This window comes from Seriola aureovittata, chromosome 5 (genome assembly GCF_021018895.1).
Source record: "Seriola aureovittata isolate HTS-2021-v1 ecotype China chromosome 5, ASM2101889v1, whole genome shotgun sequence".
Taxonomy (NCBI): Eukaryota; Metazoa; Chordata; class Actinopteri; order Carangiformes; family Carangidae; genus Seriola; species Seriola aureovittata.
Window position 1 is genome coordinate 10,787,926 of NC_079368.1, and position 16,173 is coordinate 10,804,098.

The window sequence follows — 16,173 nt, forward strand, 5'->3', positions numbered from 1 at the left end:
AAAAAACGTCATAGTATAGTATGGCATAAAATGTCAAAAAATCATCATAGTATATTAAGGCATAAAAGGTCATATAAACGTCATAGTATGGCAAGGCATGAGACAAAATTATTTAATAAGGCATAATAGTGACAAAAAACATCAAAATATTGTATGGCACAAAAATGCTAAAAACGTCATAGTATAGTATGGCATAAAACGTCAAAAAATTATATTAGTATATTAAGGCATAAAAGGTTATATAAACATCATAGTATGGCAAGGCATGGGACGAAATAATATAATAAGGCACAAAAATGCTAAAAAACGTCATAGTATAGTATGGCATAAAATATCATATAAAGTCATAGTATGGCAAGGTATAAGACAAAATAATTTAGTAAGGCATAATAATGACAAAAAATATCAAAATATAGTATGGCACAAAAAAGCCAAAAAACGTCATAGTATATTAAGGCATAAAAGGTCATATAAACGTCATAGTATGGCAAGGCATGGGACGAAAATATGTAATAAGGCATAATAATGATAAAAAACATCAAAGTATACTATTGCATAAAAATGTCAAAAAACGTCATAGTATGGCATAAAATGTCAAAAAATAATAATGGTATATTAAAGCATAAAAAGTCATAAAAAGGTCATAGTATGGCAATGCATAAGACAAAATAATATAGTAAGACATAATAATGACAAAAAACATCAAAATATTGTATGGCACAAAAATGCCAAAAAACGTCATAGTATAGTATGGCATAAAATGTCAAAAAATTATCATAGTATATTAAGGCATAACAGGTCATATAAACGTCATAGTATGGCAAGGCATGAGACAAAATTATATATAGTAGTACAGTAGGCATAAAAATTCGTAGCATTCTAAGGCAGTTATAATAAAGTTATAATAAAGTCACAGTATAGTAAACCATAAAAACATCATATTATAGTAAGTCATAAAAACGACATATTGGAGTAAGAAATAAAAATTCATAATATAGTAAGCCATAAAAAAGTACTAGTATAGTAAGGCATAGAAAGTCCTAGTATAGTAAGTCATTAAGTCATACTATAGTAAGCCATAAAAAAAACGCCATAGTATCTCAAAGTATAAAAACGTCATAGTAAAGTAAGGCATTGGTTTGGACTGTTGCCTCACAGTGAGAACCATCCGGGTTCGAACCCCGAACCTGGCGCCTTTCAGTGTGGAGTTTGCATGTTGTCCTCACGTCTGCATGGGTTCTTTCCGGGTTCTCTGGCTTCCTCCCGCAGTCCACTGACATGCACATTAGGTTAATTGAGTCTTAATTGAGTCTTACGCCTTATTACAGGCCTAGAAGACTACGTGCTCTTACCTCGAAAAGTTGAAAATGCGTTATCAGCAGATTATCACGTGTTTTCCGAAGTGGCCGAGTGAGACCAGTAGATTTTGACTGGGGGAAAGTTAGTCTCGAAACTATGTGTGTTTAAATTGAAATCCACAAGCATAGTATCCACAAATGCCTTTTTACTTCACAAATAGAAAATTGAGTCACAAATGTCTGTTTGAAAGTTGCAAATGTTAGAAAGGTATTCACAAATAATTAAAATTTAATTGTAAATTAATTGAATGTATTCACAGATAATTAATTTATTTGTAGAATTTTTGTATTTGCAAATCCGTTTCGTAATTGGAAGACATTTTTTTGAATTTGACAATTTATTTTTTGTATTTGTGGAAAAGCGTTTTTTGTACTTACAGATGACATTTACGCACGGATTGTCGATCTGTTCAAATAAATAATATTGAAACAAATTACCTCCATGCTGCTGCTTCAGTAAAATAATGAACAGGGAACCCTGCAAAATAAAGTCGACTAAGGTTTTTCTGCTTTTACTCAAAATATTTGCTCACATCATCATACCTCTGTTTCCTTCATAATGAACAGGAAAGCTACTGTTGTTTAATAACCAACATGAAACATTGATGCAGTGTTATTCAATGTTAAATCTGAGCCGTTCCATATGAATAATTAATGACAGCCACGCAGACATGTGACACTGTCTACTGCAGCTCTCCCAGTAATTATGTGATTGTAAGCAAACAGTGACAAGCCTTCATCCCGCTCCACTGCTCCGTTACATAACAGTGCAGAAGGAAACAGTGCTGAGCTTTCACAAAAGAAAAGACCCAAAGCTTTCTGCACCTGCTTTATTAGACATTCCAAAGTAACACACACACACACACACACACACACACACACACACACACACACCACACACACACATAAAACAGAAATTTACTGCTCTTACCGCAATTGAGTCAGTCCCCTCTCCCTAACCATTACTGTGTTACGTGATTTGACAAATGGCCCTCACCTTCAATGTGGGGTAGAGCGGAGCCAGAGTTGATGGGTGTTTGAGTGGTGCTCTTAAACTGTGCAAGAGTGGAATGGGTTACACTGAGTGCCTACAAGTGTGGTGGAGGGCATGCAGAGGGTACACCTGAGGAGCTGACAAGAGGTCTCTTTCAATTGGCGCTGATGACAAAAAGACCTAGAAGCAGTTTGAGATCTAAGATATAAACATGTGAGAGGGTCAGAAAAGAGGATGATAGCTTGTGGTAAGTATTGGCATACACAGCTCCTCAGAACAAGTGTGTGCTGGCAGCATCGAAAGTTCAGTTCAGAATGTGTGAGAGCAGCATACTGAGACATTTACATCACACGTTACATTTAATAAAACTGTGTACAGTATAAATTTGGCTTAGACAACTTTTAATCCAGCCACAGCAGGACATCATAACTTGTGTTTCAAATGTGGCTGAGGAAATCACATTCAATACGCAATTAAGAAAACAGAAACAAAATTAAACAAATATGATGTTTCACAAGGCCATGAATCATGTGAACACTAATCTTCACAGACGTCAGAGCACAGAGCCCTGTTGGTGCTCACAACAGCAGGTCACAGCACAGTCAGTGGCTTTTCACAACTCAATAAGTTACACTGATGAAAACTATGACTCAGCCAGTGTTTCCCAACCGTTACTCAGTCCTCTCCACCTCTATGCTGAGGGCGATACCAGATCAAAAAAAAAAAACCTCAAACTGAATCATCAATTCAACCTAGAAAGGTCAACCCACTACTATGAGTCACATAGTCAGTTACACTACATTTTAGAAGAGATACCCAGCGGTGAGGTTTTTTTTTCTAATACAATACAACTGATCAATACATGTGAAAAAAAAGTATTTGTGATGACAAACTGCTGGAGCTGATTCTGACATCTTTGTGCTGTAAAGTACAAGATCATTCACAGATCTGATATTCCTCCTAAACATGAAGGAAAATACACGGCTTATAGTTCTCATAATTTTGCATCCAGAGGAACTCCTCTACCTGACATCAGTGTGAGTTGAGGGACTGTTGTGTTTATGTGTCGATCGACAGCCAGGCCAACGCTCCCAGCTGCCCTCCCACCCAGCACACAGCTGCTCCCAAGGCTGCAGCCGCCATCACGGCTAGGCTGGCCTTCAGCACGGCGCCGGGGGATCTACTGAAGTGGGCGGGGGCCATGCATGCCAACATGGCCACAGTCACGGTCAGGGTGAACAAAATGGAGACGGCGGTGTTAATGGCCACTATCTGGCCAAACTTGGCGAAAGGCACAATGACACAGAAGAAGAGAGGGACTGTGGAGATCACCGTGGTGACGGCACTGGACACTATGGCAACGCCCACATGGTTCACTGCCTCCAGGGTCCGCCTCTGCCTCTCGGCCGGAGGTTGCTGCAAACGAAATGCAGATTAATGGGACGAGCCGCTCCTCTTTATTCATCAGCCTCCAGAGCTCTCCTCGCGTTATTAAACCCAAAATGTTAGTCATTAACTTGTTTTAGCATGTGTGTAAACAGAAAACATAAAATACTTTACAGCTGTAAAACAAATTTACACTCCCATACCAAGCTATGATCAGGCGTCGAGGGCATGGTCTCCCCTGCCAGCAGGTATCCCTCCACCAGGTGCAGACAGTAATCCACTGAAGATCCCACCAGTATAGACAGAGAAATCGCCTCCACTGCTCCCATCTCCCAGCCCAGCCAATACATGACCGCCACCACCAGACAGATCACTCCTGTCAAAGGCCAAAAACTCATAGTTACACACATGAAAGCCCAAAGCTAGCCTAAATATTCAATTTAAAAATGTTATTTCAAATCAAGTCACTTCCCCGTCTGAACATACAGCTTCATCTCTTACCTAGAATGGTTATGAGTACTGGCAGCAGCAGCAGAGGATGTGCAGTAAACACAGACACAGCTGCCACACAGATGGCCAGAGACAGTAGCAGACTCCAGAGGGCACTCTCCACACCTACAAACAGACCAGAGAGCACTGCTTTATCACATTTTTAATCCCTCTGCAGTTTGCAGGAAAAAAAGACTCTCTTTTACAGGAAATGTCACCTTTCACTTGCCTATGATTTCCATGAAGATCTGCTTCCAGTGCTCACAGGTCTGGAAACCTCGTTGCAGAGCGGAAGTCTGCGGGAGGCTGGCGAGTTGTTCCTGGATGAAGTTCTCCCACTGAAGGAAGTCAGAATAGGTCTGAAAGGAGGATTTCCCCTTGTATGTGGTCTTGGGAGAGCAGACGTAGAGCATTAGAGACCGTTCCAGCTCTGAAATATGTGGCTCTTTGATATGTGAAGATGAAAAGCTGAAAGATGAAGAGACTTACAGACTCAAAGGCCATGGACAGCCAGCGGACCTTGCCTCCGTGCATTCCCACCGCTCCATGGGATAACTGCCCCGGGAGGAGGTTGGGTTCGGGGAGAGAGTGACACTCAGGATGGAGCAGAGGCAGAATAGAAGACAGCTTGTTGCCTGAATGAGAAACAGGAGAAAGAACACAACCTTTAAAGCACTTTTATCCTCTATGTATGATTTTTTTTCATTAGACTTTTATGCATTTATTTACTTTCTTTTTGTTAAGAATTTAATTTGCTGAGTGTCGCTGCCATTTTACCCAGTTATTACAACAGGGTTTCGGCTTTGCAACTATTGATTATTGTCATTGTGAATTAATCTGCCATGATTTTATTTGTATTGATATACATATCAGAAAATAGTGAAAAACACAATTTCCCAAACCCCAAAATGACACCATCAGATGTAATGTGGAAAACCCAAAACTATTAATTTACTGTTTAAAAGAATATTAAATCATTTGAGGGTTTAGTAAAAATGACTCAAGCAGTTAATCAATTGCCAAAGTAGTTGTTGATTATTTTATTTGGCCATCAATCAACTACGTGTTTCCAACTTTATATGGTTCATATTATTACTTGTGATAGGATTTCATGCAGATTTGTGTGTGGGTGTTACCTGAAGGCAGACACTGTGCTCCTCCTGGCTTCACAAGTTGTTTGTTTGCACTAACAGCTTTACAGATTTTGCAGAGATGCCCCATCTCTTGGAAAATATCAAAGTCTGGATCCAATATAATGCTGCCCTTTGGAATGAATGAAACAACATGTCAACACCATGAGAAAACATTTTGAAAAATCTGCCTCTTCATCATTTCTGTTGATGGTTAAGATATACGCAAATGACACAGGTGTGACCCTCACCATATCGCCAATAACATGGTTGTCCTTGTGTTCAGTCCGGTTCACTCCCAGGATCCCAAACACAACAAAAACCATTGCCCCGGTGTCGACCAGGGGACGCACCGCTGGGTGGCCACACACACCGCCACTGCATGGGTTGAATCCAAACGTTTTGGATGGTTTTGTTTTGGCAGCAGACGAGGGATCTTTTAAAATAGAACAGAGAGAAATCTCTCTAGGGCATTTATTTATACAGTGTAAAAATATCTGTACAACTGGAGTACTGTGGAAAAATCCTCCAGTGGATTCAGAGACTGCAACTTTAAGAGGGTATATTTGAGAAAAAAAAGTGTCATTCCATTTTCTCTATTTTTAAGACTCAACATGAGAATAAATGACATAAAAAAAAAGACATTTGAGCAGACACATGCAGTGCAAAAATAGTTTTCCTGATGGGCTAACAAACCGTCTCTATCTTAATGATGCTTTCTGACATTGTGATAATGCCTTGCTCACCACTGGGAAGAGGAGTATAAAAGGCTCCCTGTGTGGGTCCATCAGGCCCAGAACTGATGCCACAGCCAGGCGGGTTGACACACACTCGGCTGGGATGAGGTGTCAGGCGGTGCTGTGCAAAGTAAAGCCTCCTAAGAGGGGAGAGCAGAGCTTAAGTGACAGATAACAAACAAGGTGATAGGCCATCTAAATTGTGCTCATATTTTTCTTCTTTTTGATTTCACCTGCTGTTCTGCTGCTGTGGAGATGATGTAACATAAAAGGAAAATTCTGGCGTCCAGCCATGATGGAGCTCACATGAGCTGGATGTGATCATCCAGCTGGGGTACGAGTGGTACACATGGGAAACACACACTGTCATTCTGGTGGTGTAATTGTTGTGGGGCTGATTATAAGCCTATTCAGATAAAACAAGATTAGTTATAAGCCACTTTAGTGGCACACATCAGAGACAAAACTCTACAACTAATTATAAAAAAAAAGTCATCAAGATGACTTTTTTCTGGTCCCAAACCTGAAATGATGAAACCTCTTCATGCTGCGTGCTGCATAGTTTCCATGGGGAGGGAGTGCTGATGTTCAGGGAGAAACGGTAAAGGGTTGTAGAGGCTCCAAGGTCCAGCTTTGATATGTACACTGTCAGCATAAAGCCTAAAAACAACACCAAGTGCAATATTTCAAAGTCGTGGAATACGCTTTAAATATGGATGAGGAGGATTTGTATGTGCTGGATGTTTTACCTGTTTGGTTGGTGCCTGAATTTGGTTTTACCGAGTTCCGAGGAGCAGTGGAGGTTATTAAGCTTGGGGTGTGCTGATGTGTAGAAAACTTAAATGATGATAAAGAAGTGTGGGTATACAAAGAGTGGGGCTTCTCCATGAACACACCTGCAGGACACAGGTCAAACATTTCAGATATTTGTTTTGGATCTCTAAGGTTAACTGGTGAGTAGTTTTTCATCACTGCCACAGTCTCACCTGAGCACATGGGGCAGGAGATGCCTTGACCACTGAGGTTGCTCCTCAGAGCCAGCAGAGTCTGGAGGTTTGTTTCTGGGCGGAACAGTAAAGGGGCGTGAGTGGCCGGCCTTAGGAAGCAGCAGCACCCAGCAGATAACAGCAGAATCAGGAGGAAGACACCTGCGCACACAGGAAGACAGTGATAAACAATGGCAGAGAGGAAGGTGTGAAGGAGTGGTACCAAGGATCAATTACAGTCATTCCTGAAGAGGGTAGATGAATACTTCATGAAAGGTGCCTACTCTCCCTCTGACAGCCTGAATCCCCCTCTTTCTTCAGTAGTTCTTATTTAAGATTGAGGTTACTCAATCATCTGTACTCTGAATCATACATCGAAGGCTCAGCGGACAATATCTAAGAACACCAAATTACAGAATTCCACATTGATCTTCTTAAGGTATAAATTGAGTTTAGCCTTTGTCGGAATCCTATTGAGTTCTCACAGTTTATATCAAATCTCACCTAGAACGGCCTTTCGTTGCTCCACAGCTGGTTCTGTCACTAAATGCTTGAGGGCCCACTGAAGATTTGTGCTCACCACACCCACATGCTGCTGTCCTGGAGGGGGCAGAGGTGTCTCCACTGACAGGGACAAAATGGCTGCATCACCGTCTGTGTCACATGAGTCTGGTCGAGATAAACAGAGGGACTTTACTGGTGCTGGACAGAAGCGTTTTACAGCCTGGACTCATTCCCTTTCCCATTCTCCCTCCGTCATTCACTCTATGCTCAGGAGATGATCATCTCACCTGGCTCCATCTCCACTGACAGAAGTGCCACATCATCATCCTCATCTGACAAAGGGCTGTGGCTCGCTGACAGGCCCGAAAACAACTTCCAGCTTCAGAGGGAGGAGGCAGTTTAGGCAGAGAGACAGCTGAAGGGATTACAACTCACCAGAGGTGTCGCACAGCATTCACAAATAACATCTCACACAAAAGTAAGAGAGTAACGTCTCACCAATTCATCCAGGCATGTTCGTGGGGCTCCACCCACTGAGTCCAGATACACAGGGCGGCTGGCATCAGGACGGATACCCAAAGCCAGCAGCAGCTGACAATGAGGGCCATGAATAGGCCGAAGTCATGCACAGCTGGGATCTGAGTGTCATTTAAACGAAGCACAGTGTAAAGGACCTTGAAACATTCAATTTGTGCTTATCGCACAAAAATAGCTGTCTGCTGAGAGAAGCACTTCTATTCATCCATAGCAGGGGAGTCATTTATACTTCCTGTACAGATCCTATTAACAGCTGAATTTTTCTTCTATGATTACCTGAGAGAAAGTGTTAGCAGCATAGGCAGCTGCAGTGGTGAAGGAGGTGAGGAAAGTAGCACGGCCAGCGGTTTTAATTGTGTAGATCATTCGCTGCTGCGGCTGACGCAGATGGGACGCCTGTCTGAAGGTGCTGATGAACACAAATACATCATCCACCCCTGAGAGATGACGAGAAAACAAAAGCGTCGTCTTATTACATAGTATGATAAATGCACTGTAAAAAGGTTTTTCTCATGTCTGTATGGTGAAATGAAGCTACAGACAGCAGCTGGTAGCTTTACATATATTAGCTTAGCTTTATGTGCTGGATTATTTCTTGGCCTTCCTGGAGTTTCCGCTGGTTGCCTCATATTGATGGCATAACTTAAGGAAGCTAGTGTTCCTGCCAAAAATTAGTCCAACACAAGCCTTATTATAAAACCACAATATGTTGTTTTTACATTTTTGTTTTCCTGCAGATTAATCAAACAAGATACAACCTGTTAATCTGGGAGCTTTAGAGATATTGGTAGATGGATTTTGTTGCTGTTGCACAGAGCCATACTAGCTGTTTCCCGTTTCCCCCTATGAGCTAACCGACTGCTGGCTTTGGCTTCATATTTCACGTACAGACGTGAGAGTGGTATCAACCTTCTTAACTAAATCTCTGCAAGAAAAACACATTGAAACAAAGTGAATTTCCACAAAATGTTCAACTATGCCTTTAACTAGAATAAATCTGGTGTATTTCTTTTCCCTTACCAATGCCGATTATAACAAAGGCTGCCACTCCATTGAGAATGCCCAGGTACCTCACGCCAAAGACAACATGGTATAAGAAAAGAGCCATCAGGCAGCTCAGTCCAATACTGGCCAGCCCAAAGAAGGTCAGAAAGACTACAGAGAGACAAGGAAACAACAAGGACCTCATCAGCAAGCACATACAGTATGCTATGACAGAGAGGAAAAATGAGATAGGCACACATTAATACAAATGGAATACAAAACATAGTAATACTGTACCAGAAAAGGAGGTAAGGACATAGACGAGTATTGTAATGCAGGCTCCACTGATGACAGCCAGCATCATGTCATTGTGAAAGGTGTGTCTCACCTCATCATCAAACAGTTCTGTCCCCCCATACAGCACCTTCACCTGGCTGGGACAAGGAAAGCAGATACAGAATCACATCAGCAAAGTCTAGTATATGTAAAGAATGTGACTATAAAAGGAATGATGATGATGACCATAATAAATGGTCAATATTGCAGTAATTTTTTCCTGACCTGGTGGACTGCTTTGCCAAGATGTCTGCATACTGAACCACAAAGTTTTTGAAGCGTGTTCTCTGCTCGTCTGCTCGGTCCTGCAGGGAGTAGTAGGATGGCAGAGGAGCTCCGAAGTGGATCTCACTGCGTAAGAGAGAGGAGGAGAGATGCTCAGGGGACAGACTCTCATCCACGTACCAGTAGAACTGTGGGTGGGTGATGGCCAGACTCAGAGAACCTATAAAACAATACATACAAGGCAAATCAGCACAGTTAGGTGGACTCTTGAAGGTAGTTCTTAATCCTTGAATATCATAATTTTCCCCCAACTTTCTCACTGTGGACTCACCTTGAATATCCGCCAGGTCCGGGCCCATGCCATCATAGTATATCTTCTCTCCTCTCTCACTGGGGTAGAGGTAAGACAGGAGTGAGCTGGGTGGGGAGCAGTAGGATGGTCCCAGTGGCAGATCCCTCAGCACCTCCATAGGCTTCCAGCAGAATTGATGAAACTGTGGGTGCTGCATGAGCAGGCGCTCCACGTGGTGAATCGTCTGCAGACGTCCTGGGGTAAAGATGTTGCGATCGCCATCCCCTTGAGCTACAAACACCAGCTCAATCCTCCACAGAGCCTGGCTCTGTAAGTAATAATTAGGAGCAAACCTGCGCTTCCTAATGAGCGACAAAGTGGAATTTCCACCCCAATATCTCTCCTCTTCTTCTATCGCTCTGTAATTTGAGCTATTGTGCTTCCCCATTTCCTCCTGACCCAAATCAGGCACTGTCCTTTTATCTCTGTGCACTGCAGCTTCTCTCTTCTGATCATCTCCTGCCTGGAAAGGGTCATTTTGAGAAGTGGAGGACCTGATGCCCTCATTATCTGTCCTGTTGAACACTCCCTGTGTGCCCAGCTTCTCCAGCAGAAACTCCCGCAGGGCCTCCGAATCGCTGTCATCTAAGTCTCGCCTACGTCTGTCCCAGGACCCCAGCTGAGTCTTCACAGCAATGGTGAGGGCATCAAAGCGCTCCGCAGAGAAGTGACTGTGAACCTCGAAGGCACTGTAGGAGAGGTCTATGTCCAGAGGAGGGCAGTAGAGAAGCATGTAGGCAAACAGGGCACACGGCAGCAGTACAACTACCCCTAAGACTACTCCACTAGCCCAGGGCTGTGTGTAAACCCACCCCACCACCCTCCACACCCCACACATCCCAGCATCCCCAAATAAACAGCTCTGCCCTGCTGCGTATACTACCCCATCCTCTTCCTCCTGCTCCCCCTCCTCCTCCTCCTCCTCCTCCCCTCCCCAGCTGGTCTGAAACAGCAGCGGCTCATCCTCCACATCCATGCTGGGACCTGTCAGGGACACATAACAACACTCGATCATCACTCACTTAAAGTATCACCACTTTCTCTCCTCAGGCAGGTGAACAGGAGCTCACAATGGATGTTTGAACTACCAGCAGCTGACATAAGGATCAAGCAAAATGAAGGACAAGGCAACTCCTAAAGTTTTGCTCAGTGAGCAAGGACATGAGAATTAAGTCTGTCCTCAAGCAGCTGTCGACGAAGGGCTTCCATTGGCAGCTCATATGGAGAAAATTGGAGGGGGGAAACCTTTTTTTCTCAAGGGCTTATAAGAGAAAATGGTTTGCTGGGTCCTGCTTTAAGATGCTGATCACAAGAGCTTGGGGGGTGAGACAGGCTAAAAGCTGAGATTCAAATTCTTCTCTCTATCAGCAAGTGCAAGCCATTATTACTCGGACAGAGGCTCCTGGTGGCTTTCTACATATCAGCAATCGACGAAGCTGTGTCTTCACAGCAGCAAGGTAAATCATCTCACTTCTCTAATTACTGACAAGAAGAGCGAGTGAGATATTAGACAGAGTCGTGGAATAAGAGAGGGTTTATCTCCTGTGATGGGCAGCCTTTGACTAATAGTGTCAATAGGTGCCACTTTTCTCCGCTCCTCTACACACACTATAGTGCAGACAGTTTGTATTCAAGTGGCAGTGAGCCTGCTAACAGCAGCAATTTATCTGTTCTCTTTGGAACAAGGTCAGCCAGGTAAGACAAAAGATAGCTGCACTCAGCTCTGTAGCCGAAGTGAAAATTCATCATAAAAAAGAATTCATAAATTACACCGTTTAATCAATATTTGTAAAATGATTAAGGCTCCTAGAGTTAGAAAGCAGAGAAGAAAGACTTTTGAGAGACAAACCCTCAAGCTAAGAATGAACTGGAGGTTTGTTGATTTATGGGATTTTTGTTTGTGCTCTTGCACCTGAATAAACTTTATTTCATGGAATGTGTTAAAGCAGAAAACGCGCTCATCTCTGCTGCAGAAAATCACCTCAGGTGCGGTCACTGCGTCCACAAAGTCATTCTCCATTTCACTGATAATGGAGCAGCTCATGGATGTGTTTCATGGCCACATCATTAACAGTCTAAACTCTACAGTCTCTAACTTGCTGAGAGACAGTTTTTAATGTTCTCAATGTCCACAGGACTTATATACGCTAATCCAGTTTTATGGTGGATTTTTTTTCCTTTTATGAAAGAGACGAAGACGAGTTGGAAACCAAGAGCTCCACACTGTGTCTAATATTCTGTGAAAGGGAGGCTAATTTTTAATCTGCACAACACTTGGGTTTATTAATTACCATGTCATCTCGCTGCACAGACAAGGACACCAGTGCACCTTTTAATGGGAGATCAGCTGACCAGCATCTACCCACGCAGTGTGAATGTGAACTTTCTGCTCTTTCAGAGGACAAATTCATCAATGGTGTTGGGTACTTTACCTTTAAAGTGTGAAAACAGAGAACAAAATATGCAGTTTCATCAAAATCATCTAATTATTTTCAGGCTGCTTTTGAATTACAGTGCTGTCTCTTTCCAAAAAAACAAGGAAAATAATTTGTTCCAATTTGCTGGCATCATTTGAAGAGTATTGCAGGTTATCTTTACCTATCATGGGCTGTTATTTAAAATAAGCATTATTAGGTTGTTTTCCATAATGCTGTAATGCAAGTCGCCTTTCCACTTGAAACGTATTTCTATTGAAGCAGTATGACCAATTATGTGACCAATCTTTAAGAAATGTGTGAGATATAATCAGGCATTTAAGGGAAATGGAAACTCAGCTGCTAATTTTGGTAATTAGATTATTGTAATCCTGTTACATTTCATCTCAGCCTCTCCAGCTTGTTTTGATGGTGGCACTCTCATCAACAGAAGATGAGAGGAGGCACACAGACAGCCATGGAAATATGACGAGAGGAAAGAAGTGGAAAGGAGGAATTCAAGAAAAAGCCTGGGGAATGACTGAAGTCACACACACCAGAGCCGTCACCCTTCAAACAAACGACCAGCACCTCAAACATCTGCGAAAAGAAATTGTGCTGTTTAATATTCATGGAAGAAAATCTAAATGAGAGGACTATCAGCACATCTCCACAGCTTCATTTCTGTGTCTATTTCAACATCAAAACAGGCTGATTAGCGCTGCAGAAGCGCAGAACTCATTAGACACTGAAGACGCTGACAGACATAGTGCCTATAAGACATTGAGGCAGAGCTCTGTGCTTCATGCTAAAGCTCTAGTCACCTACTGTGTACTTTGCAACAGTCAGCACACAGGTACAGTGGAGGAAAGATAACTACAGTGATGCACGGCCTCAGGGACACATCCTTTTCTCTCGTCTTGATGAGTCGAGCACTTCTTCGCATCCAAGAACATTGCACCTCATGTACAGTAATTATGAGCGGTCTACATCTGCAAAGCACTGCGAGCGGTGCAGAGCCTGGTATAACTAATGTGTTTACAAGCTGCCAGAATTGTTCAACACTGCTATTTTTCTGCAAAGATTAGGAGAACACAGTCGGTTTAAAGCCTGCGCAGGTGTGGATTAAAAATAGAGTCTAATTTGGCATTGTGCTTTCTGTATAAATTGGAATAAAAGCTGTCTCCCATATGGCTCAGTCTATATTAAAGATACGCCGTTCCTAATAGTGAGGACGTGTGCCTTTGTTTGTAACGTAGTTTTTTAGGCTCAAAGTTGAAACAGAAAAATGCAGAGAGGCCTGAAATGAACGATCAAAGCAAAACCTATTTTGCAGGTTTTGAGGTATGAAATCTTGTATTAATCGGTTGAAAAAAATGAACCTGGTCTTGTATTATGGATGCTGTTTGTCTGTGTATTGGATAACCTTGGACTTGGAATTTGTAGCTTTTTTCCCCATTTTTTTCTTTTTCAAACAAGTGCAGCCCAGGTGGTCATGCCACACCTGCGGGCTTGTTGTTTGTTGGACTGTGTTGTGCAGCACATAGCTGTGTCTGGCCTGTCTCACGTGCCGTGTTCAGCGTGTTGTGAGCAAAAAGGAGGGTGAACTGTAAACTCAGCCAGACAGGATTTTCCTGTATATTTTTTCTCTCCAATAAAAACGCGGGTAAGACAAGTGTCAGCGTTTTTACCCTCCACTACATTTCTGGATTGTGTCAGGTAGGTGAAGTGGGAGCTCCGAGCAATCCCAGCATGCTGTGAGCCTGAACCCCTCACCTATCATCATCTATCTCAATCCTCCTTTCACTCTCCATCCCTCAATCTCTTGCCCTTTTTCTCCCTTCAATCTTGCTGCTTTTCTTCCACATCTCTGTCTTGTTCACAAAGGTGAGAGATTTATAACCTTCATTACTGACAGCAGCTAAAAATAACCCCCCCCCCAACACCACCACCACTACCCTCCTCAGTTTATCTAGTCTCCATCTCATCCAATATGGATATCACATGCTGCCTCCTGCCCCACACATATTCAGCCTGCTGTAAACTCAGCCAGCATACCAGCTCATTTAAAGGGGCATTGATTTCACCACTACTGCTCTATGAATATATTCCTTATGCATGAGCGCTCAGCAGTGTGTTTATAGCGGACGTGCCTTCTATTCTTTACGCACTGAGAAGCTGGAGTCCACAGTTCAAGTCAAACTCTCAAGATCCATTTGCGCCCAACAACAGTGTTAATTTTCTTATTGTCGATGAATTTCTGCTCTCACCGAAGGACGCGCAAAGCTCTCTCTCTCTCAGTGAACGCTGTGTGAAGCATCCTGGGGATATTCCATGCAATTTCTCTCACTCTGCTGAATAAAAATGGAATAAATAAGCCTCACACTATGCTGAAGGTAGTTGCTGTCTGGCAGTGTAATACAAAATGTGAAAACAACACATTCAAACAGATAATGAAGCCTGTTTTCCAAAACTTATCTGCTTCAGAGTTACTCTGATGAACAATGCTTGCTCCCCAAGCTCCCTGCAAGCACATAAGACGAGCCTTTATTGATTCAAAAAGCAATTTCTTGACTTTCTTTCTCATTTTCTAAACAATTGCACACTGTACAGCCTTCAATAATTAATATTTGTATCAATACATATAATTAGGCAAAGACAAAATATCAAAGAAAAAGCCTGCAACATTGAGGGGAGACTTACCTGAGGCTGATTAGACAAGAATTACAGGTGGAGATTTCAGGCCTACTGGGTCCACTTGTAATGTGCTGAACTTGTGCTCTGCAATTTCATCTCCTCCGTGCTCTGGTGTGGGGAAAAAAAAATCATTTACTGCTTTATTGTCATACTTAATAACTCATCAGGAGAAAGAGACACCAAGGGACTCCTCACAAGAGAATGACACACAAAAAAATCAACCTCCCCCCCACACACACTCTCTACAGGAATCCTCTAATCTCAGCAGTTAATAATGTGTTGTTTTCCTCTCCTTTTATGCTGCCTGGTCCTTTCTCTCTCGTGCTCCCTCCCCTCCTCTCTTACCCGGTTGTCCAGGCGACAGAGTCAGTGAGAGACATTTCTTCCCAGAAGCTCCTCTCTCTCTCTCCCATGGCTTTGTTCAGCCTGCTCTGCTGACTGGTACACTGGTGGAAGAGAGATGAGGAGGGGAGTACAGCCCGAAACCGCGCGCGCTCCACTGGTGGAAAAGCAAAAAGCATAAGGGGATTTTATAAATGAATCAAAGGGTGTCTTGAGTTGGTTCCACTTTAATTCAGCTGCTTTTATGAAACCAAAATTATGCAGTTTGTCACGATGCTGCTGACGAGCCCCCTCCCATCCTGTCAGAGTTGGTATGGTCTAGTCTAGTCTCAGTTGGTGGGGAGGTGGGGTGTGTTATAAGAGGGTGATCACAATAACTGGCTACAGTATGAGACCAAGTGCAGGCAATTTAAAATAATCACTTGAAGTAAGAGTTTGTTATCTTCATTTTCATTTTGGAGCACGGTGCTCGTATTCCATCTGCTTTCTGCTGTGGATGCAGTTTGACTCGTATGTGTGTACAGCACCACTAATAGTGGGGTGATTTGATTTGTCATATTTGCCTTGTGTCAATAGTCCTTTCTCCTGGACTGTAGTGCCTTCACTCACTCTCATCTAACATTTATGACCAGCACTCTATCTGTACTAGCACATTCAACTCATCCATCACCTCACTTCTCAGCCTCTGTTCAGGTTTAACTT

At 42.7% G+C, this 16,173-nt stretch overlaps 1 protein-coding gene across 2 annotated transcripts; it reads right to left on the reverse strand.

Moving 5' to 3' along the window:
- Window positions 1-2,173: 2,173 nt before the first annotated feature.
- disp3 (dispatched RND transporter family member 3) lies at window positions 2,174-15,633 on the reverse strand. 2 transcript variants are annotated; one of them, XM_056377501.1, is made up of 22 exons: window positions 15,475-15,633; window positions 15,136-15,237; window positions 9,998-11,002; window positions 9,667-9,886; window positions 9,403-9,539; window positions 9,142-9,276; window positions 8,398-8,558; window positions 8,083-8,222; window positions 7,872-7,963; window positions 7,585-7,749; window positions 7,081-7,242; window positions 6,844-6,990; window positions 6,618-6,754; window positions 6,328-6,500; window positions 6,104-6,234; window positions 5,609-5,793; window positions 5,364-5,490; window positions 4,717-4,862; window positions 4,457-4,616; window positions 4,240-4,353; window positions 3,942-4,114; window positions 2,174-3,768 (listed from the first exon to the last, which is right to left on the reverse strand). In XM_056377501.1, the coding sequence occupies exons 3-22, from the start codon at window positions 10,992-10,994 to the stop codon at window positions 3,412-3,414; spliced, it is 4,059 nt and encodes a 1,352-aa protein (XP_056233476.1). In that variant the 5' UTR covers window positions 10,995-11,002; window positions 15,136-15,237; window positions 15,475-15,633; the 3' UTR covers window positions 2,174-3,411. The 2 variants fall into 2 exon arrangements, with proteins under 2 accessions (XP_056233476.1, XP_056233475.1); XM_056377500.1 differs by lacking the exon at window positions 15,475-15,633 and having other exon boundaries at window positions 15,136-15,459.
- Window positions 15,634-16,173: the final 540 nt, after the last annotated feature.

Coding starts and splice junctions, on each gene's coding strand:
- disp3 (XM_056377501.1), bottom strand. CDS start 10,994: ATGGATGTGGAGGATGAGCCGCTGCTGTTTCAGACCAGCTGGGGAGGG. Junction 5,794..6,103: donor TTATACTCCTCTTCCCAGTG/GTGAGCAAGGCA, acceptor CTATTTTAAAAG/ATCCCTCGTCTGCTGCCAAA. Junction 3,769..3,941: donor CGACGCCTGATCATAGCTTG/GTATGGGAGTGT, acceptor TTTCGTTTGCAG/CAACCTCCGGCCGAGAGGCA.